The sequence below is a fragment of the Alexandromys fortis genome, unplaced genomic scaffold (assembly GCF_014885135.2).
Source record: "Alexandromys fortis isolate MF-2015 unplaced genomic scaffold, M_Fortis_MF-2015_v1.1 scaffold_0, whole genome shotgun sequence".
NCBI classification, from domain to species: domain Eukaryota; kingdom Metazoa; phylum Chordata; class Mammalia; order Rodentia; family Cricetidae; genus Alexandromys; species Alexandromys fortis.
This window is the reverse complement of record NW_026067949.1, coordinates 12557370-12579882: the sequence shown is the minus strand read 5'-3', so window position 1 is coordinate 12579882 and position 22513 is coordinate 12557370. Positions and strand designations below refer to the sequence as shown.

The 22513-nt window shown below is 41.1% G+C and overlaps 1 protein-coding gene across 1 annotated transcript in view; it reads right to left on the bottom strand.

Annotated features, from left to right (window-relative positions):
* Window positions 1-7994: 7994 nt before the first annotated feature.
* Pi4k2b (phosphatidylinositol 4-kinase type 2 beta) overlaps window positions 7995-22513 on the bottom strand; it is a 25764-nt gene continuing 11245 nt past the window's right edge. Inside the window, exons 4-10 of the mRNA XM_050150018.1 lie at window positions 21843-21974; window positions 20105-20258; window positions 18603-18661; window positions 16573-16672; window positions 12902-13035; window positions 10977-11036; window positions 7995-9897 (exon numbers count right to left, since the gene is read on the bottom strand). Of these exons, the coding sequence (XP_050005975.1) occupies window positions 9724-9897; window positions 10977-11036; window positions 12902-13035; window positions 16573-16672; window positions 18603-18661; window positions 20105-20258; window positions 21843-21974 (813 nt within the window). The 3' untranslated portion in view covers window positions 7995-9723. The remainder of the gene's footprint in view (window positions 9898-10976; window positions 11037-12901; window positions 13036-16572; window positions 16673-18602; window positions 18662-20104; window positions 20259-21842; window positions 21975-22513) is intronic.

Genomic DNA, 22513 nt, shown 5'->3' with positions numbered 1-22513 from the left:
CGGGCTTATGTTCATTTTCTTGCCTCGGTCTCTAAAGCACTAGGATTACAGGCATCTGGACTTTACCCTAGTATGTCTGATGTGTTCTGCAAAAGTCCCAAGGAATGGGTCTCCAGGAAGCCAGAACAGCCCTGAATCTGAGTCTAGGTCAGGGGCAGAGTGATTGCCTTATGTGCACGAGATCTGGTCTCCCACACAGCAAAACACAAACAACCCTGCAGATCTGGAAGTTTTGAAGAGCTCTTTCATCAAATCTGGAAGAGCAGCCCAGCCCCTTCTTCCTGCCTGCAAAGCCTTTCTGGCAAGAAAGCTAGAGAAAGGCAGGAGGAGGGGGCTGGAGAAATGGCTCAGAGGTTAAGAGCATTGTCTGCTCTTCCAAAGGTCCTGAGTTCGATTCCCAGCAACCACATGGTGGTTCACAACTATCTGTAGTAGGGTCTGGTGCCCTCTTCTGGCCTGCAGGCATACACACAGATGGAATATTGTATACATAATAAATATTTATAAAAAAAGATTTATTTAAAATAAAAAGAGAAAGGCAGGAGGAAACAGGACACATATATGAAAGGGACTGTCGCCTTAAAGAGTGTAAAGTGGAAACCTTGAGATGAAGCCATCTGCTACAGAGAGCTGCACAAATGGTGGTCGAAGGTGTCCTCCAAAATTCCTGCCCATCTGGAACTTCATTGCCTTCCTGTGAGTTAGCCTTTAGGAAATAGCAGATTGTTCCTCAAGCTGAGAATATGGTGGTAGGTTAGAAAGGCCCTCACCCAATGATTCTAAGGGTATCTGTGGTGGTTTGAAGGAGACTAGCTCCCACAGCCCACATATTTAAATAGTTCTTCAGTTGCTGGGACTATTTAGGAAGGATTAGAGGGTGTGGCCTCGGAAGAAGATGTGTCACTGGGAGTGGGGCTTTGTGCTTTAAAAATCCCATACCAAAGCTAGGCATAGTGGCACACATGTTTATAATACCAGCACTCAGGAGGCAGGAGCAGATAGACATCTCTGTGACTTTGAGACCAGCCTGGTCCTCATGGTGAATTCTAGGTAGAGAACCCTGTCTCAAAAAAAAAAAAAAAAAAAAAAAAAAAACCAAAAAGAAAAGCCCACACCATTCCCAGGGTCTGTCTTGTGAATCAGATGGAGGATTTGCACACTGCTCTGGCACAATGCCATGCCTGCTGCCATGCTTCTGGCTGAGACAGTCACGGACTCTATTGCCCTAGGGAACCGTAAGTTCCAAATGAAACGCTTTCTTTTGTAAGGTGTCTTGATCATTGCATCGTTACAGCAATAGAAGAATTCCTAAAACACCTAGAAAAGAATACTGGAGGGCAACAGGGAGATTACAGAGCTCAAGGCCATGTACAGATAGAGGTAGTCTAAGCTTAGAGTCTCTGTTTTGAGTCAGGGAACTGATAGGGGTCTGTCCTGTCCCTTTAAGAGACAAGCCCCACCCACTCCCCTCATTCCACCAAGGCAAGCAGATCTTCCTTCCACTTCCAGCCTGTACTCTTTCTTTCTCTGCCCAATCTCTCTTCCGAAGAGGTGGCTGAGGCCTCTTCTCCCCACCCCCCTACTCCTCTCTCCCTCTCTATTTCTCTCTCTGTGTTTCTCTATCTCTCCTCTCTGTTTCTCTCTCTCCCTTCTCTCTCTCCCCCTCTTCTCTCTTTCTCTCTCCTTCTCTCCCCCTTTGTTTTCCTTCCATAACCCTTCCATAAATGCTCACTCTGCATGGTGTGCCTGTCCATCTCTGTCTCTCACTGCTGAAGCTCCCCCAGACCCACTGAGGTCTCTCACCCGCCACCTCCCGGGGACCCACAGAGGCCTCAGGTGGTGGGAACCGCTGTCCTTCATGGCCTGCTGCTGCCCCTCAGGGAACTGCAGCGTTTATCTAAACCATAGCAGTCAGGATGGGACAGATAAGGATATTTTTGTATTGTGTGGATTATAGAGACACACTTGCACTCTGTATTGTTAAATGAAATCAGTAAAGCATGTTATTTATCACTAGCATAACATGCACACAGTTAATGCTTGGTTTGTTCTCAATTAACCCTTTCTATCCCAGATGGCCCTTGAAGGAATACCTGGCTGATATTAGCAGAAACTAACTAGACTCAGCATTTCAAAAGGTGTCTAAGCCCAGAGTCCTCGGCCTCGCTGCTAGGATGAGGACAAAAGTGAATCTTGGGCTTATATTAGAAGTAGCTGTCTTTCCATTCACTTGTTCATTTTATTGGAAATTGGGTGTTTAGATGCTGAGAATGTAGCTCGGTTGGTAGAATGCTTGCCTAGCATACAGAAAGTTCTGGGTTCAATACCCCCTTCTGCTCCCCGCAAAATGGGCATGGCAGCACAAGCCTGTAACTCCAGCATTTGGGAGGAAGAGGTAGGTGAATCAAGAGTTCAGGGTCATCCTCTGTTACACATGGAAGCCAAAGCCAACCTAGGTTAGATACAAGACCTTGCTTAAAAGGAGGAGGAAGAGAAGAAAAGAAAGAAAAGAGAAACGTGCTGCTTCAAATGGACTGTTCTACAGTAACTTCAGATTTCATTTCAAAGAAGTCAAGGAGGTTTGAAAATCATTGCTTTATAAAGAGGTACCCAGGGCTAGGCACCTCAGCCAAACCTGTATAGTTCAGGCAGGAGAAACGGTGGGGTTAAGTCAGAGGGACCTCAACCTACATCCTGTTCTCCCACATGTGAATTATAAATTATATAAACTTTAGGCAAGTATTCTGTCTTGAGCTTTTGTGGATGTATATGGGATAATAACACGTAGCTCTTCTGAGAAAAGTAAGAATCAAATGACATCAGAAGACACATTCAAGTGGGGTATTGAGGGAGGTTTCATAGAGGCGCTGTTTTCTAAATTGTGTGTAAAGTTAAACTAAACCACCAAGAAGCCTGATTGACCTTGGGATTGTCGACAGTGTCACTTCCTTCCCATTCTACAGATGTTAATCCCACTGGGTCAAGAATAAGATCACAACCACAATTTTTGAGCCAAATTTGAAGCAAGCTTTATTAAATACTGGCCAGGACCATGGATATTCAGGAGTCTCAGAATATGGTGCTGGATTACATTAGTCAGGGGCTTATAAAAAACAAAACCTGCTCGGTGGTGGTGGCACACATCTTTAATCCCAGCACTTGGGAGGCAGAGGCTGGTGGATTTCTCTGAGTTCAAGGCCAGCCTGGTCCACAGAGCAAGTTCCAGGACAAGCCCCAAAGCTACAGAGAAACCCTGTCTTGAAAAACCAAAACCAAACCAAAACAAAACAAAACCCGAGTCAGGTGGATCTCTCCATTTGAGTCCAGCCTGATCTACAAAGTGAGTTCCAGGACTGCCAGGGCTACACAGAAATATCCTGTCTAGGAGTAAAAAAAAAAAAAAGAAAAAGAAAGGAAGGAAGGAAGGAAGGAAGGAAGGAAGGAAGGAAGGAAGGAAAAAAGGAGAGAGGGAGGGAGGAAGGGAAGGGAAGGGAAGGGAAGGGAAGGGAAGGGAAGGGAAGGGAAGGGAAGGGAAGGGAAGGGAAAGGAAAGGAAAGGAAAGGAAAGGAAAGGAAAGGAAAGGAAAGGAAAGGAAAGGAAAGGAAACCCAAATGGCTATGTCCTTTGCACCTTCATCCAATCAGGGGCAAGCATCCATCCTGACATACCTCCTACCTAAGTGTGATCAAGCACACATCCTGTGAGATATCCTGTGAAAAAACATGCTTGTTTACAGAAGCGAAAACACTGGGCTTGTTATATGAACAGCCCCCAGCATTCCAGGAAGTCCTTAGGCAATAGGGGCTTATCAGTTAGAGGCATTTTTGTTTTTTATAGGTATCTTAGGCACAGTAATTTAAACTTAAAACATAAATTAGCCATCACACAGAGCCAAGAGGAGACAACAGCTTCTGGAAACTGCAGCAGGGCAAGACAGTGCAAGAGATTCCTCCATCTTCTTTTCTTGCTGGGATCGCTTTAGGTTTGACTAGAATTTGACTTCCTTGAAGGAAAGCCCCTTGGAAAAATTACTCAACCCTATTCTAGGAACAAGAAGTCAAAATGCCCCAGCTAACTTTATGTTGGCTTCTGTTAAACTGCCTGCTTATGCAAAACCTTCCTCTTCAGCTAACTGCTTATCTTAGCTTCTGTTAAACTGCTTGCTCGTGCAAAACCTCCCTGCAATTGCTAGTCGCTCGAGACAACAGGAGGTTTTGCTTTTAAAAGCCCCTTATCTAAACATCCAGCTACACTTGGGTTCCAAATACCTGAGTGTAGTCCCAGCCAGCTGGAAGAAAGATTTCCAGTTGACTATCAACTGTGTCTAAGTGGTCTTCTCTGGTGGGCTCCCCAAAACCAAAGAGAATTATGGCAAGGATAAACCTACAAGGTCTTCCAGAGGGCTCAGGAAACTATGACAAGCAAACAGGGCAGAAGCTTTGGGTAAAAAAGATTTTGTAATGGTGATACTCAGGCACACAAATGAGCATTGTTAAAATATGGATGCTCTCCAAAGTGGTCTGCTGAGACTGGAGGGTAAAGATTGGCCCTCACATCTTTCTTCTGCTGTGTCTGCTACTGGCAGAAAGCAACAGAAACTGAGAAGTATCGAGGCTTTCAACACTGCCATGATGATCAGCCAGCCAGGACAGAGCAGGGAAGGAGGGATCTATAGGAGAATGGACAGTTTTCTGGGCAGCCTGGGAAACTAGAGCATAGCAGAGCGACACCAGGCAGCACTCAGGGTAGATAACGGAAAAGTGTGTTTTCTCACAAGCGTGTACATTTACAATCCACATGCCGACACGTGTATTGCAAACCCCAAGTCCCTGGCACCACTGTGCATAGCTCCACCGTGGTCTTTTTAGCTTCATGGCTCAGTCAGAGGCCTTCTCCTTGGCAGGCCTCCAGAGCTAACACCAAATTCCTGCGCCAATGCTGACAACTCAGCCTGCACTGTGGGCTTTTGAGATTTGACATCAGGGTCATTATACCTGCTGTGCAGACAAGTGAAGCAGAGACTGTCCCAGGAAGATAATGGCACTTTAAGTTAGCCATCTGGGGCAGTATGCACTCCCATCTCCTCGAAGGGAGCAGAGAGCAAGGGCGGCCAGATGCTGAATTGTTCAGCAACCAAGCTAGGCAGTTGCCACTCTGGCCTGAAACAGCATGCGGTTTCAAAACACTTCTCCGTTTCCAAGTACTACAGAACGTTCCCCAAACCACAGGAAGATGAAAGGCAGTGTTATTCACCCCCAGTGGCAAGAGGCACCCACCATCTGGTTAGACCGGTTTCCTAGGCCTTGTTCCCTGGGTGTTTACATAACCCTCTCACCTCTGAGGCAGGGGAGGCTGCCTGTCTTTTGCCCGGATACTGGCTACTGTCGCTACCGTCCGGAGCTTCAGAAGCCTTCAGGTGAGACTTCTGCTGCAGAAGTCAAAGGAAAAAGAAGTATTTCTTCACTTACAGGGATTAGCTACTACTTTCGTGCTTTTGAAATCACGTGCTCTTGGTGTTCAGATCTAAAAGACCAGCAAGAGGACTCTGAGAGGCCACAGACAACACAACTGCCAGACCCAGGCATGAGAAACCTGAACCAGAGACGTCCCATCATCTCTTCCCAGTGACCACAGGGGCCTTTTCTTTCCGGGTTAACTCCCATTGCTGGGAAAGAGAACACGTTGACAACAGCTTCGCTCTGTTTTGTCACCCTACTCCAGAAATCTACCTCCTTTAAGGATCTGCTTGTACACACACTTCCTTTTATGCAATAACCAAAATCTTATGCACAAGATGCATTCCTGCTCTGACCTCTTCAGTGATGGCCTGTGATGTGGAAGACGAGATAAACCCTTTTCTCCCTAAGCTGTGTTTGGTCTTATCACTGCAACAGAAACCCTAAATAAGATGGCCAACAAGATCCCCCTATTTGCTTCTAGAACTTTCAGTTCTCTTTTATAGGTGGTGAGGAGGTCCCAGTACAAAGCCCAGGATGGCTACCATGAGCTGAGGATCCTTCTGCCTTTGGCTCGCAAGGCTGGGATTACAGAAATTTTCCTCTGTGCGTTTACAAACTCTCCTGGGTCTATCCATATGGCTAAAAGCATCTGGGTATTGACTGATGTGTGCACCTGCCTGTTATCTGGTTACTACCAGATGTATCCTTTGTTGAGAAGACTCTTTCCCTCTGAATTACCTTGGTATCTTTGTTAAAAATCAGCTTACCACGTGGCTAGGGTTTCCTTCTGAATTCTCTATTGGAAACACCAGCCAGTGTCTCTATCAGTACCACACTGCCTGGCAACAGCTTTCAAAGTTTTGAGACCCAGTAAATAAAATATTTCTTCCAACCATCTTCTGGGTATTTTGGCCAAAACATTTTCATATGCACTCCATAACTATCTTTTCAATGTTAACCAGAATTTCTCAGTATTTTGTGTTTAATCGATAAATTTGAGAAGCCTTTAATATTCCCAGTATAAGCTCTCTGTTCATGTATTTTGTGTGATGGTAGGACTTGAATCTAGAGCCTTGGTCATGTAAGGTAAAGCTCCAGCACTGAGCTATAATCATCCCCTAAATCCCTATTTTTAGCACTCTCACAGCCTGTTGTGGAAATCCAGTGTGTCTTCAGTTCGGGTTATTCCTAAGATCTGATGTGTTTGGATGCTACTGACAAATAGCGTTATTTGAATTTTTCTTTTTTGTTTTGTTGTTTTTTGAGACAGGGTTTCTCTGCTCAACAGTTTAATAGCCCTGGATGTCCTGGAACTCACTCTGTAGACCAGGCTGGTCTTTGTTTTCCTCACTAGCACAGTACTGACTTAAGGACAATCATATCATTTTCATGAACAAGTCTAAAAATATGTTTGTTTGTTTGTTTTTATCAAGACCTCATTTCTCTGTAGCTTTGGAGCCTGTCCTGGAACTCTATAGACCAGGCTGGCCTTGAACTCACAGAGATCCGCCTACCTCTGCCTCCCGAGTGCTGGGATTAAAGGCCTGCACCACCACCACCTGGCTCAAATTTAAAAGTTCCAATTACACACACCACTACTTCTACCTTTTGGCACAAAGGGTTAAACCCTATACCTAGTGTGAAAAGTAATGCTTTGCAGTATGTAGTTCAGGGGTCCAATCCAGCCTGTGCAAGGCCCTGGGTTCCACCGTCAGAATCACACAAGAAGATCCAAAGTAAGAAACAAAGTGTACTGTTGTAATTGAGGTGGGATTCCCCTCTGTATGCCGTAAACCACCGGTTAATGAATAAAGCTGCTTTGGTCTACTGGAAGGGCATACAGAATTCAAAAAGGTGGGAAATACAAGCAGAGTTAGAGGAGAAAGTAGGCGAAGTCAGGAAGACGCCGTGTAGCCACTGAAGGAAGCAGATGCCCGGGAACCTTACTGGTAAACCATGAGCCTCATGGTAAATATAAAATATAAAATAATAGAAATGGGTTATTTAAGATGTAAGAGCTAGCTAGAAATATGTCGAAACAAGCCTTTTCACCCTTAGTAACTTCCTGCCAGGTGTCTGTAACACCAAGGTACTAATAAAGTCATTGGCCAACCAGAGCTGCAATTAGTCTAGTTTTTGTGTGATTATTTTGGGTCTGGGCAGTCTCTGCCTACAGTAATTTAATGGCAGTGTTCCCCCACAGGCTCATGTGTTTCACTGCTTTATCTCCAACTGGGGGTGGGTCTTGAGGATGGTCACTTGGATAGGCCTTGAGGTTTTTTAACTCAGTCCCCTTCTTGTCCAGTTTCTGCCTCCTTACTGTGGGTACAGTGTGACCAGGTGCCTTACTTGCTTCCATGCTTCCCCACAATGATGGACTGAGTACCCTGGAACAGTACGTCAAAACAAGCCTTTTCACCCTTAGTAACTTCCTGTCAGGTGTCTGACCAGAGCAACACAAAGGTACTAATACGTATGCCACACTTTACAAGCATAACTATAAGTGTTCTAGAAATATAATACACAGAAGCAAGGTAGTCTCAAGACAATGATTTTTATTCCTTTTGCTTATCATATTTGACAATATAAATATACTCATTTAAAAAAATTCCACACTTAAATAACAATTAAGGTCATGAATGTTTACAAAACACAGGCTAAGTACTTTCACTTGTAATCTTTAAATATCGACACTTCTAACATGGTCAGACATTTAAAAATATTGTTGAACTATTAATTTTAGACTATAAAACAGTAGCAATTTACTAAGTTCTTTGTTATAAAAATTAATATAGCAATTCTCAAAATACTGAAAAATCATTTTGTGAAAGCCATACCACAGCACAGGCAACTATGCCATCTCTTGCACAAGACATCTTAGAAAGGCACATTTAATGACTAACAGGTGGTGCCCTAATTTGATATTCCACTCAAGTTTCCATTACCTCAAACCTGAGCTAAGGGAAGGTCGGAAGAGGTAGGAGGACACAGGCTTCCAACTGACCACGGGCAGTGGTGTGCTCACTCATCACATTGCCAAGACTAAAGACGCGAAGAGGAGACGCTGGGTTTGCTAATTTAACCACCTGTATACACTTTTCATACAAGAATAGCTCCTTAAAAATCCTAAGACAACCAATTTACAAATGAAAGGTTTTGAGCCTGAAGCAAGACACCTAAGCTTTCTTTTCTGCAGTCACCTTTTCCTTTGGGCTCATTTCCATGTACATGCCTTGGTGACTTAACAGCTCTACAAATTCCAAAGAGCACACAGATGCTCAAGATGCAATGAAGAACAAAGGTTTAAATCAGTGTGGATGGTCGGAGTTACGTTCCCTTCCAATTCAGAGGGGTCTACTGTTTCCCAGCTTTCTGACCCTGGCCCCCAACTGAAATTCAGTATACACTTCAGGGTATGGTTTACTTTGCAGGGATGTTCAACACTAACTGAAGTACTAAACTAATTAAGATAGTATTTTGAAGTACTACTTTTCAATTATTTGATCCCATATGAGAAAAAAAAAGGGAATTTTTTAAGGCAATGTTGTAATTTTAAAATATTGGAGATCTACCTTAATTTCACATTATTTCATTTAACTCTCAGTTATCTCCTTTTTTAAAAAGGAGGGGAGATTACCTTAGATTTTTCTCCCTCAGTACGACAGAATAGTTCACTAGCAAACATACCAAAGTACAAGAATAATACGGTCGCCTGTCTGTCAGGCCCCAGGAATGGCCACCTTTGGGCACGTACTCCAGTTTTAAAACAGCACTTTCAAATGAAGCTCATTCTTACTGTTTCCCTACTGTCTGCTCTGTTAAGAGTCTACAAGAGCAGTTTCCGGCTTGGCCACCCTCAAAGACCTTTTGGAATGAATGGAAGAAGAGTCTTCTCATACTTAAAAAGTATATAGTATGTTACAGTATTATCTTTCTCTTCTAACTGGAATTCTATGAACCAATTATAGTCATGCTAGCAAGTGTAAACCACAAAATTACTTTTTAAAGTAATAAAAACATAAAATACATTTTTTTCTATAAAAATACAATATAGGAGATATATCACTTCTTCCCTGAAATAGAAATTTAATATTTGGACAAAAAATCGTAAACTTTTGATTACATTCAAAATATAGTACTATTTTGTATATTAAAGACTTGACTTATTTGAGGTTTTGGCAACTAGTGCTCTCAGCAGCAGATTTACATCAGTGTAATATTTTATCAGCACAGTAATACCACACAACTGTTCCCCTTACATCTGCTACCATGATGAAAAGAACGGCTTCCTGCAGTGCACCGTCTGGGTGAAGGAACTGCCTAGGTGGACAACCCGTCCCTGGCTGCCAGTCTTACTGCACTCCACGATCACGCATGGCATCTGCACCAGCTGCACCGGACTCTTGCCTTCTCTCAGTGCCTGAGTGAGATTTAAGATCTGAGGAAAGACGAGAGACTCCCATCAATATAAGTATGTACCGTATATATGTATTTATTAACCATACATGGATGCCTGAGACAAGAATTTAATCAGTTCTGACCAACTGGGAAACTATTGCACATGTCCAGCAGCAGTGAAATCAGAGGCTTTATATGTTCCACTGATGGAGAACTTAAAGACTGCTTCAAATGTCTGCCTAAACTCACTACTTCTGTAATCCTTTCCAGGTGGAATTCACACTAGCTTTTGAGGGTCTCAGCACTTTATCTCACCAGTTAGGTCTGATTTCATAATATTTACCATTACACTACTGTGTATAATTCAATAGTCAGTGCAAAAACCAGACTCATCTTTGATACAACACAGTAGCAAACGGCCGTATTGTATTAAATATATGCTCTTAGGAAGAGGACATCAGTTTGGAGTCACTAAAGGCAATTTTCATCTCAAATCTTCCTTTTGGAAGACAGCTGAACCAGATGGTGGTGCTTGTGAGTGAAGAGGACCTTCAGGTCCACGCCCACAGACCTAGGGCCTTTATCTCAGGCCCAAGTGCTTAGTGGAGAGTAAGACTGAGCTGAAATCTCGTGGTCCTCTCACAGTCAGCACCCAACCTTGCTGATGTAACTGCTCTAGAAAAGCCAAGTATGTTCCAGGTGGAAAATTACCTCCTGGCAGAAGAATCTGATATGGAAATGTTTGTGCAAGTGTTCTGAGGAAGAAAAAGGTAGGACACTCAGAAAATAGTCATCAAAATGGGGACAAATGGGGCTAAGGATGTGGTTCAGTGGGAGAATGTTTGCCTACACGCATTGGGCAACCCGATTCCACATGGAATGCTTTAAAGGTGCAGGAGGCAAGCATTTACGCTGAGCAAACAACTGGTTAAACAAACAGCCCACAAGCGGGAAATAGCTAATTTATAGGGAGAGAGAGGTGAACTACTACTTAAACCAACATCAAGTATCATCTGAGCTATCTAGGCTCAGCACTACAGGGAGCATTAGGAGCTACACTTCGGTGTCACAGTGGGGGAAAGTTGGTAACCCAGACATTCTTAATAAATAGTGACCTACCTGGCCTCTCATCACAGACATCTGACTTTCAAAAGCAGCTCTGTCAAATCCTTTGTCAGTCTGTTGCAGAAAGGGGAGGAAGATGGAGAAGGTTAATACAGTTTTAAACACCAACAGCTTTGAAACAAATACCAACTACTAAACAAACTCTTCTATGTAGAAAAAAAAAAGGCCATAAAAAAGTTTTCCAATTGAAAACAAATGAGAAAAGAGTAAATTTTTGTTTTTGTTTTTTGAGACTGAGTTTGAGTTTCTCTGTATGTAGCCCCAGCTGCCCTGGAACTCACTCTGTAGACCAGACTGGCCTCAAATTCAAAGAGATCTGCCTACCTCTGCCTCCCAAGTGCTGGGATTAAGGGCATTTGCTACCATCACCGAGTAAGAAAAGAGTGTTTTAATCTGATGTACTTTTGGAAAGCCTTAGAACAAGAGAAGTTTTGTGCTTATACCCCAACTTGCTCCAGAAAGGATTTAATATGAACAAATGGGTTTATGCTTTTTATAATAATTAATTAAATCCTAACAAGTCATAAAACATACATTACAATTTAATAAGTAATTTTGTAAAAATCCAGCTTGAAAAAATTCTTGATTTACTAGTGAATAGTAAACATAATTTTACAAATGTATGAATTATAAAAACAGAATTGCTAATTCCTCTCTGTTATGTTAGGTTGTGCTGTAAGCAACACAAGAAGTAGTATCTGCAAATGAGGCTGAATACAGCGTATTTTTAAAAATTGCATTTTCTTTGACAATCAAAACTAAATATTTTAAAAAGTAGTATATGGATAAATATTTGCTTAATTTTTTCCTTTAAGAACTAAGCATACACCTGTACTTCTGTAGCCATGAGTAAGTTATTAGCACGCAATGAAAATAATGCTAGGGCTGGAGAAATGACTCAGTGATTAAGAGTACTGAGTACTGGGTGTGCCTGCAGTTTGATTCCTAGCACTAACTATCCCAGGGGATCTGACACCCTCTTCTGCCCTCCTCTGGTCTCCATAGGCACCACACACAAGGTACACAAGACTTGTATGCAGACAAAACACCCACACACTGACAAAATAATTTTTTTTGTTTTTTGTTTTTTTGAGACAGGGTTTCTCTATGTAGCTTTGAAGTCTGTCCTGGCACTTGCCCTGTAGACCACGCTGGCCTTGAACTCACAGAGATCCTTCTGCATCTGCCTCTCAAAGTGTTGGGATTAAAGGCGTGCACCACACTGCCTGGTCTAAATAAATACTTTTTAAACACTGGTATATGTTTATATTCCAAATCTGGGCAATGAACTTGACTTTTCTCAACATTAATTTCACCAAGAGTTAAATGATAAAAATAGCGCTGTAGGGATGTTATAAGTTTAAACTTAAATATGAATAAGAAAGCATGGTGTTTATTATGAACAAAAGGCTTATGTGTGCCCAGTGTGATGAAATCTCATCTCTGCTATTATGGCATTTGGACATGAGGTCTCTGAGTGGTAACCAAGTCATGAAGGTGGACCTCCTAGGAAAGCGGCTAGTTCCCTTAAAAGCAGCAGTTCCAGAGCTAGCTTGCTTTTAAACTTGTGAGAATGCAATGAATGAGAAGTCATGTTGGAAGAAAGGCGCCCAGAAGCTGACCATGCCCCCCGCCTGACCTCAGGCTTCCAGCCCCTAGAACTGTAAGGAAGGAGTGGGCACTGCATGAGTGGCCCAGCCTGTGGTTGCTTCTTAGAGCAGCAGACCTACAGTCTTAACATTCATTCGAAACAATACAGTCTGATGATAGAGCTCAGTGGTCAAATGGTTGTCAGCATGCTTAAAAGCCTCAGTTTAGTCCTTAGCACCACAGAAATAAAAGTGAAAAGTAAAATTCAATGTGGAAAACAATAATTGTATGTTCAGGAAGTCAGAACACCCTCCAAATTAAACCTTTACCTTGAAGAGTTCATAAAGATCTTCACACAAATCTTGTACAAAGTTCATGTCAGAGATATAGGGTAGAATCAAGTTTCGGATTTCTTCAGAAAAAGGAACTTTAGCTTGAGGAAGCCAAGCCCAGTGAAACGGGTCTAGTGGAAAATAGATGTTAATGAGTAATGAGTAACAGCTTGTTCAGACTCACATTTATCCCAGTCTTTCCTACAATTCCCAGCCTCTCTCAAATAAAGAAAACTGAAATTCTTAAACTACAACCATCCTTTACAACACAAGCTGTTCAGATTCCAGACTCAGCTGGCTAGTCAGAATGACAAGGCACAGGATGGTCTTGTCTGAAGGTGTTCCATTTCTGGGCTTCACACAGTAAAGAGATGGGACTTGATAATGAGTTTTATTCAAACAGCCCTATCTCAAAATCCTGTATCAGAACACATCACATTTGGGGCTATGAAACTGGTGGGAACCTGTCATCATTCACACACCCAGATCAAGTCCCATGGATCACAGCTCCTGCCTGCTCAGCTGAAAATGACCAGGAATTGAGGAACTTGTAGTTAGAGGAAGCTCTAAAACTTTAAATAATTGGGAGGTAAATAAACGGCTTTAAAGGATAAAAAAAGCATTCATGAGTCTGAGACTGGGAAGCAGTTTAGCAATAGACTCGTAGACCAGTGGAATCTTCTGGAAAGGGAAGAGGCAGGGTAGATTTCAGAATCACCAAGTGGATATCTCTGCTTGTCCAGGGAATGTGAAATGCCCCTCACAGAGTCCTGTCTGAACACCTGGCATGTGCTGGTGATGTCTGGGAAGCCGTGAAACCTTCTAGACATGGGGCTTATGAAGCTGAAGTAGGGCTACAGGACTGGGGCTAGGGAATTATAGTCTGCAGCTTTTTGACGGGTTAAAATGCAAAGCATCTGCCCCCCCCCCCCAAGCTTCTAACTGTATAGCCCTATCTAGCCTGGAACAGTCATTTAGACCACGTTAGCCTTGAGCTCAGAGATCTGCCTGCTTCTGCCCAAGAGTGCTGTGATTACAGGAGGACCGCCTCACAGGGACTGGCTGGCCTCATGCTTTTAATGTTTCCTCCACCATCCATTTAGGGATGGACTGAATCCCCTTAACCATGAGCCAGAATACATTCCTCCCCCTGAGATGGCTTCAGTACGGCATCTGGTCACAGCAATGAGGAAAGCCAACTGCCCTTAGGTTCATCCCTTATTTCTATCTGTGGCTTAGTACAGAGTGAGACTTAAACTGTGATTTTTGCACATATGGCCCACATTCCTTTAAGCTGTTTCTTCTCTCCATTCTCTTAACAATTTCATTTAAAAAGCTCTTATTCTTTGTCTATTTCTGCTTCTAATCCCTGTCTTTCAACTTCCACCGTCACCATTCACTTCCACCACCTCCATGCCCCTGAGCCTGCCTAAGGAACTCTCACAGCCCAAGGGAGTCAGAGTGCTTAACCTGAGAGGAGCCATGTCTCATCTCTTTTGTCAAGTTCTTCCATAGTGGCTTTGTGGACACCATTTTCTCAAAGTTTTTTTTCCTGTCTTGGAAGGAAGGTACTCCCCATCTCTGCTGGCTTTCTCTCCCTATTTTAATGTTACTGTTCCCCAAGACTCTATTTGTCCCTTTTCCCTTCATTCACTAGGTACTCAATAAACTTTATTGAGTATTTCTTTTCCTGGCATTGTGTTAGGCAACGGTGTTTGTTCTTCATGACTTCCCTGGATGACAGTAAATAAAGCCAGAGCTTCCACTATAAAGACAACAGTTAAAACATCCCCACACCCTTAACACCAATTCTTCTGCAAGCTCCAGACCCTTGATCCCCAACCACACATTTGGCAAAACTTCCCGGATGTTTTATAGGAAGTTTACAAACCTACTACTTTAAAAAAGTAATTTGCATATAGGTTTCAAATGGTTAGTGGGAAAAATAAAATGCAACCAAGGCATTTCAAACCAGTTTCACAAAACACAGGAAAAGAAAAAAAGAAGCAAATTAGAATTTACGGTAAATTTAAAAATAAAGTAAGAGAAATCCAAATTTATTGACACTTTAAGCTACCCACTGAAAGACTCAGACTGGGTTAAAAGACACCATCTGTTGCGTTATGTCATATAACTAAAACAAAATGGTAGAAGTTAAAAAAAGTATAGAATAAATACCAAGTAAATGCTAACAAAATGAAAAGCAGTGTAGCAACACTACAACAGAAAAAAAAAATAAAAACAAAAAAACAGAACAATAAAGTGTATTACATCTCACACAAATGAACCCAGGAATATTAAACCCTGGGCCCTTTGCATATGAAACACAAAGTCACAAGATGGAAGAAGAAACTCATTTTTAAGAAATCAGTTATGGGGGCTGGAGAGATGGCTCAGTGGTTAAGAGCACTGCCTACTTTTTTTCCCAAAGGTCCTGAGTTCAATTCCCAGCAACCACATGGTGGCTCACAACCATCTGTAATGAGGTCTGGTGCCCTCTTCTGGCCTGCAGACATATACACAGACAGAATATTGTATACATAATAAATAAATAAATGTTTAAAAAAAAAAAAGAAATCAGTTATGACCTGTCAAAAGTTAACAGATTAAGTAGTTAAAGCCAAGTGGAGGGCATTCTAGGACTAATAACTAACAAGTTTTAATGAAAAAATAAATGAAACATTGTACCCAAACATATTCTTTCAAATATAGCCCTTTAAATGGATCATGCTTATAATAAAAAAGAAATTAAAAGTGAGAAGATAATTCATATAGGCCATATTTATACATCATAGCGTAGTACACTGGAAAACAGTACTAATAAACAAATGCCAAAAATCTACTTATTTAGAATTTTTGTTTTGTTTTCAAGACAGAGTTTTTCTGTGTAGCCGTGGCTGGCCTTGAACTCAGAGATCTGCCTGCCTCTGCCTCCCAAGTGATGGGACTAAAGGTGTATGCTACTACTGCCCAGCTGGAAATTGTTTTAATATAGAATCTTGAGATTAAAATATTTCTAAATGTCTACGGAACTACAGAGTGAGTTCCAAGGCAGTGAAGGCTACACAAAGAAACTCTGGCTCAGGAGGAGGGAGGAGGGAGGAGGGAGGAGGGAGGAGGGAGGAGGGAGGAGGAGGAGGAGGAGGAGAAGGAGGAAGAAGAAGAAGAAGAAGAAGAAGAAGAAGAAGAAGAAGAAGAAGTAGTAGTAGTAGTAGTAGTAGTAGTAGTAGTAGTAGTAGTAGTAGTAGTAGTAGTAGTTGTTCAAGATATGGACAATTTTAAATACAACCAAAATGTCCCAAACTGGCTTCAAATGTATCAAAACTAATTATCCACAGCAGGAAGGGCAACTAAAACACCACGACGTGACATGGAGGTCTGAATTTTGCTAAAGGAATGGAGCCCAAAACATCAACACACAACTCTACTAAGATCTGTTAGATCATTCTTATATTAACACCTTAGACATCACAAGTTATCAAACCCATTTCCAAAACTAAAGCCAAACAAGGTCATTCGAATGTATACAAACAATAAGTAGCAAGACCTTCAAAGCCCCAGGGGCTAGAACTGAGCCCTAACATGTGATCAGACTTCATCACATTTCCTCTGCTATTTCCATCTGTCAGTTTTGCACTCTTTCCATCTGGGAGAACTCTAATACTTACATGCTCTCCATTCATCAGGATGTTTAAAGGGAAATGCTAGCCCATTATCAATTGCAGCTATTTTAATAAGCAATTCTTTATCATCAATCCAGTTTGAGTCCTAAACGGGAGAAAAATGGCAGATAATAGATTCTACAAAAATATTTTCAAAGAATCAATTACTCACAATTATTATTGAGGCTTAAGTGCATGCTCTCTTGAAAATTTATAAAACTAGAATTAGGTTTTCATAAAAAAAAACACAAGAAAGGAAGAGACAATATAAACAGTAAACATTTCATTACTGCTATATTTTAAAGTTGGAATTACAGATTTACTTAGTAAATTATTTTTTTTCCTTTCAGAAGACAGTTTGAAAATACTAAATTTAGAGAAAGAAGCTAATCAACCCATTGCTTAAAATTTTTATATTTGTCTACTGTCGCTTTCTTAACAGCACTATTTGACTTTATGTACATGGGTATTTGCCTGCACACACACGTCTGGTGCACAGAGACCAGAAGAGGGCGGCAGATCTCCTGGAACAGGAGCTACAGAGTGGGTTGTGAGCTACAATGTGGGTGCTAGAATTGAACCCACATTCTCTGGAAAAGCAGCTGTGATCTTAACCACTGAGCCATCTCCAGCCCCCATCATAGCTTCTGTTGCTTAGCAGACCTTTAAGATGCACATGTGTTACTTTATGATACTGCTAAGTACTGTGAACACAAAAATTTTCAAATTTCCTGGATAAATGCTTAAAGTATAAACATTTCAAAGTGATGCAATAACTTAAGTGATAACTTGAGAACACAGAGATTAAATATTGAAGAAGTTATTTAAACATTCTACAACATACATTTTTTAAGCTTAAAAACCTATCCTAAAAGTGTATCTAAAATTTGAACTTGTGAAGGTTTGAATGAGAACGGCCCCCATAGACTCATATGTTTGAATACTTGGTCCCCAGTTGGTGGAACTGTTTGGGAAGAATTAGAAGGTAAAGCCTTGGAGGAGGTGGGCTTTGAGGTTTCAAAAATCCATGCTAATCCCAGTTAGCTCTTTCTGCCTTGTGCTTGTGGACCAGGATGCTACTGCTCCAGCACAATGCCTGCCTGCTGTCATGCTCCCTGCCGTGATGGTCATGAACTCTAATCCTCAGGAAGCCCCCAATAAACTTTCTTTCTATAAGGTGCTTTGGTCATGGTGTCTCTTCATAGTAAAAGAAAAGTAACTGAAGCTAGGCAGTGGTGGTGTGCGTCCTTAATCCCAGCATTTGGGAGGAAGAGGCAGGCAGATTTCTGTGAGTTCGAGGCCAGCCTGGTCTACATAGCAAGTTCCAGGACTGGCTCCATAGCTACTGAGAATCCCTGACTCCATGAATAAATAAATAATAAAAAAAAATTTAAAAATTGAGACAGATACCCAAGGTTAATAGCAATTAAGCTGAACTATCTAGTTCTGATACTGTGGTGCATCTATATAGTCTACTTTGTAAGCTTAACCCAGTTTAAGTACTTTTTAAAAAGTTCAAAGGAAATGATTCACTAGCATTTTATTATGTAATGTTGTATTACCTAACACTGAATCAAAATACTCAGAAGAAACAGAATTAGTAGATAAAAACATGTCCCTAGATATCAGAAGGTACAGACGGTATTTCTACAAATGTCAAAAGCTTTACAAATCCTGAGTGGATGTCAGACTTGGTCTCCAATACAAACAGACTCAGGAAGGGAAGGAATGAGGGCATGAAAGGGTTCTGCTCTAGAAGTATAGTGCAGAGCTGGGGATATGGCTCTGTTGGTAAAATGCTTGCAGCACAAGCCTGAGACCCTGAGTTTCACACCCAGGACCCACATGAAAAGTCAGGTATGACAGTCACACCTGTAAAGCTAGTGCTAAGGAGGCAGAGAACTCAACAGCCAGCCAGCCTAGCTTACTAGGGAAGCTCCAATGAAATATCATGCCTCAGAATCAAGGTGAAGAACAATTTCAAGAAATGTTATATAAACTGAATATATACTTTTTACTCACTAAGTTTTCCTTACCTTACTTTTACTTTTCTTTGACTTTTCATATTTGATTAGCCAATTATCATTTCCTCTGTCTTTCAAAAGAAACAAAAGTCTGTTAGTTGATATTTACAGATATTGTGGCTTCATACTAATGAAAACATCTAAGCCCGCAGTCTTTTGAGGTTTTTGTTGGTTTTCTGTAGCACAGATTCATCACAGATGTGCTGGCTAGTCTTATGTCAAGTTGACACACAAACTAGAGTCATCTGAAAGGAAGGAAGGACTCTCAATTGAGAAAAATGCCTCCAAAAGATCTAACTTTAGGGCATTTTCTTAATTTAGTGATTGATGGGGAGGGCCCAATCCACTGTGGGTGAGGCTACCCCGGAGCTGGTGGTCCTGGGTTCTATAAGAAAGCCGACTGAGCAAGCCATGGGGAGTAAGTCAGCAGAGCCTCTGCGTCAGCTCCTGACTCCAGGTTCCTGCCCTGCTTGAGTTCCTATCCTCAGTTCCTTTAGTGATGAACAGTAATATGGAAACGTAAGGCAAATAAGCCCTTTCCTCCCCAGCTTGCTTTTTAGTCATGGTGACTCGTCGCAGCAATAAAAACCCTAACTAGACAACAGAAAGTTCTGATTTACAACAATTCTAACAACCTGGTCAATATAACCTGACATTTACTAAACTTTCCCCTGTGCCAGATTACTGTTCTAAGTGCTTCACCTATATGAACTGATTTGACCCTCAGAAGCACCCTGTACAAGTCAGGGCAATGGCTAGATCAAGGTTAATTAAAACCAAAGAGAATGTCTTTTTGCTTGAGGAAGAAAGCATATTTACGCTGGCTGCTACACACATTCAAAGTAGCCTCACCCAGTGTAAACATCTGACTACTCTGGGCCGGCTTTAATATTAACCTAAGACCATTTAATTAAGAAAGTCAAATTGAGAAAATTATATGATGCTTTTCAGAAGCTAATATAAGTAATGAAAAACAAACTTGCAAGTAGCAGTTCCCAAGCTGTAGAAGGCATAAGCATCACCATGAGGCCTGGTGCAGCACAGGCCTGGCCCCAACTTGTAATTTCTATGGAGGTTGGTAGCTGAGAAGATGTATGTTGGATAAGTTCTCATGAAATACTGACCTGAGAGCCCAGGGAACCGCAGTTTTGTCCCGTCTACACCATTGTTCCCTCCCAGTACAGCACAAACAAAAAGCTTACTGTTTCACAAACAACATAATGCAATATTAAAAGAAGAATCTCTTCATATCCATGGACAGCAATTCTAGTCTCTGGCTTTGTCCTGCTTTTAGGCAACTCCACCTGAGGGGACAGGAAGTGTTCTCTGTGGCCCTGTATGAGTCAGGCCCTCAACACAGGACTACATGCCCAGGAGGTCAGAGCTTTCTCTGTTCCCAACACTGCAGAGGACTCAGCCTTGGGACTCTTGAAGCAACATTTATGGCTTTGACTTCAGTAACGAGAATCTGGTTTACAACTAACGAGACTGAACAAATGAGAGAACGTTAATACCTGTATTTCTGATGATGTAATCCAAAATCACTAATCTTTCAAACTGTGACTGAAATTGCTTTCTAATGTTTTCAGGCAGAGGCTCAGCTTCAAACTTCCTAAGCCAATATTCAGCCTCCTTGTAATCTTCCACAAACAGCTGAAAGGAACCAATCTATAATTTCAAGAACTATAGTTAGAAAAGGAAAGTACAAGCACAAAGGCATTATTTTTCAAATTTCTCAGCAGTACAGTCACAGAATGCTACACAGCACATAAGAAAAACAGAATTTAATACTAATCCAGATAAGCCATACTTATTAAGATCACTTAACAGCTTAAGGAATCACAGGAACACACAGTAACAGGCTCAACCCAAGACCTTTAGGGAGTTAGTTTAGGAAATTAAAAAAAAAGAATAAATATATGCCTGAAGGTGACACCTGAAGAAGGCTACTTCCTAAAACTAGGTATCAAAGTGACTTTAACTGAGAGGCCACACTGTACACTGTCTTGGTTATTTTATGTCAGTGCAATTGTATCACCCAGGTAGCATTTTTTGTATTTTTTCCATAACATCAAGTACAAAAAATAAAATTTAAAGTACAATGGATTCTTTAGGCAGATCAGAGATCATATAAATTTTAAAGATTTAATCAACTGATTGTAGCCTTTCTAATGACTTTTTAAAGAGTCTTTTCCTTGAAGATATGCCCAATTAAAAATGCAATTTTATTATTAAAATTACTAGTTAATACTAAAGAAGTTGATGTCAGAATACAAATTTCATCAGTAGATGACATACAGGTAATGAGCAACCTATTCTGCCTCACAAATGCAAGCAAACAAATCACCATAAAAAAGTCTGTTCCTTGGCTTAACATGCTTGTTAGAAACTTTAACAACTTCCTAAAGGTTTCTTTTGAGCAGTCTTGTTTAGTCATATCTATTTTAGCACATCCAAGAAAATAGCAAAAATGTTCAAAACTGACTATCGGGAATGTAATTAAATAGAAAAATAAGTTAATTGTGAGTTTCTACTCAAATTCTTTAGATACTTACATAGCAACAATAAAATTGTAAGTCAAATATATTTAAAAAAATAAGTAATGTAGAATTTTCTAGAATGCCTCTTCCATTAGTTCTCTGTACTTTTTTTGCTTAGCTAGCTGGCAAAAGGTCCTTAGGTTTTAATAAATATTAAATCTGTATAGTAGTGAACACATGCAGAACTACCATTTACTAAGTCTTCACTATGTGCCAAGTGATGAGAATTTCTTCAGTTTATCCTTGCAACTTAAAAGGCAATCGCAGCTTTATGAAAACTTGGATTGTTTTCAGAAAGGCTGGAAGTGGAGCCCAACTCTAACTCCAGTCCTGTGCTTTTCACAGTAATTTTACAAAGCCTTTCAAACCACATCTTGACTCCTCCTAATTCAGTAAGTTCCACCCCACCCCACCTCAGAAAGGACTAGATCCAAAACATTGCATATGCATGCCAGGCACATGCTCACCACTGAAAAGAACTCTATTCTAGGCATCCTTTTCCTACCCCCTCAGAGCTCCGTGGACCAGCTTTATCAAACTGCATTGAAACTGCTTGTTACTATGAGCTCAAGAGGAAAAGGTATTCTCTTTTTTAAAGATTATTTCCAGTCTACAGCAGGTTGCCCAATGTCTAGCTACACGCTTCATCCCCGGGTGTTTAGGAAATAAATGTCCAATTGCCCTGAAAGCAAAGCTTATTAGAGTAACTTACCTTAGGAGGAAGTCCTATTCGATGAAACTTTCTACCTACTTTTGGCACTATCTCTAAGGCATACTTTTTGCCTCTTGATTTTGCACGGTCAATTGCACTGTAGTTAAATGTCTCACTGACAAGCCAAACCACCTAGAAAAATGGTTAGAGTTTGGATTATGGTATTTCTATTCACATGGACCATCAAATTCACTCTAATGCTGTAAATGAGCAAGGTCTAACCCTATAACAAAGCTCCTTGAGAACCTAAAATCTTTACAAGAATTTTAAATGGCATATTTTTTTAAAAAAATATTTATTTATTTACTATGTATACAATAGTCTGTCTACATGTATGCCTTCAGGCCAGAAGAGGGCACCAGACTTCATTACAGATGGTTGTGAGCCACCATGTGGTTGCTGGGAATTGAACTCAGGATCTTTGGAAGAGCAAGCAATGCTCTTAACCACTGAGCCATCTCTCCAGCCCCCTAAATGGCATATTTAAAAAAAAAAAAAGATATAAAAGCAATCCAAAGTTTCCAGTGGAAAAAAAATAAGAGCCTTGAAATCTAGAGCTAAGGATGGACATTTTAAGGAAGGAATCAAATAAAATTACATAAAAGTCCAAAAGAAGACAAGGGCAGCATTGTGGCCACTTAAGTAAGCAACTGTCAGGAGGATCAAAAGGG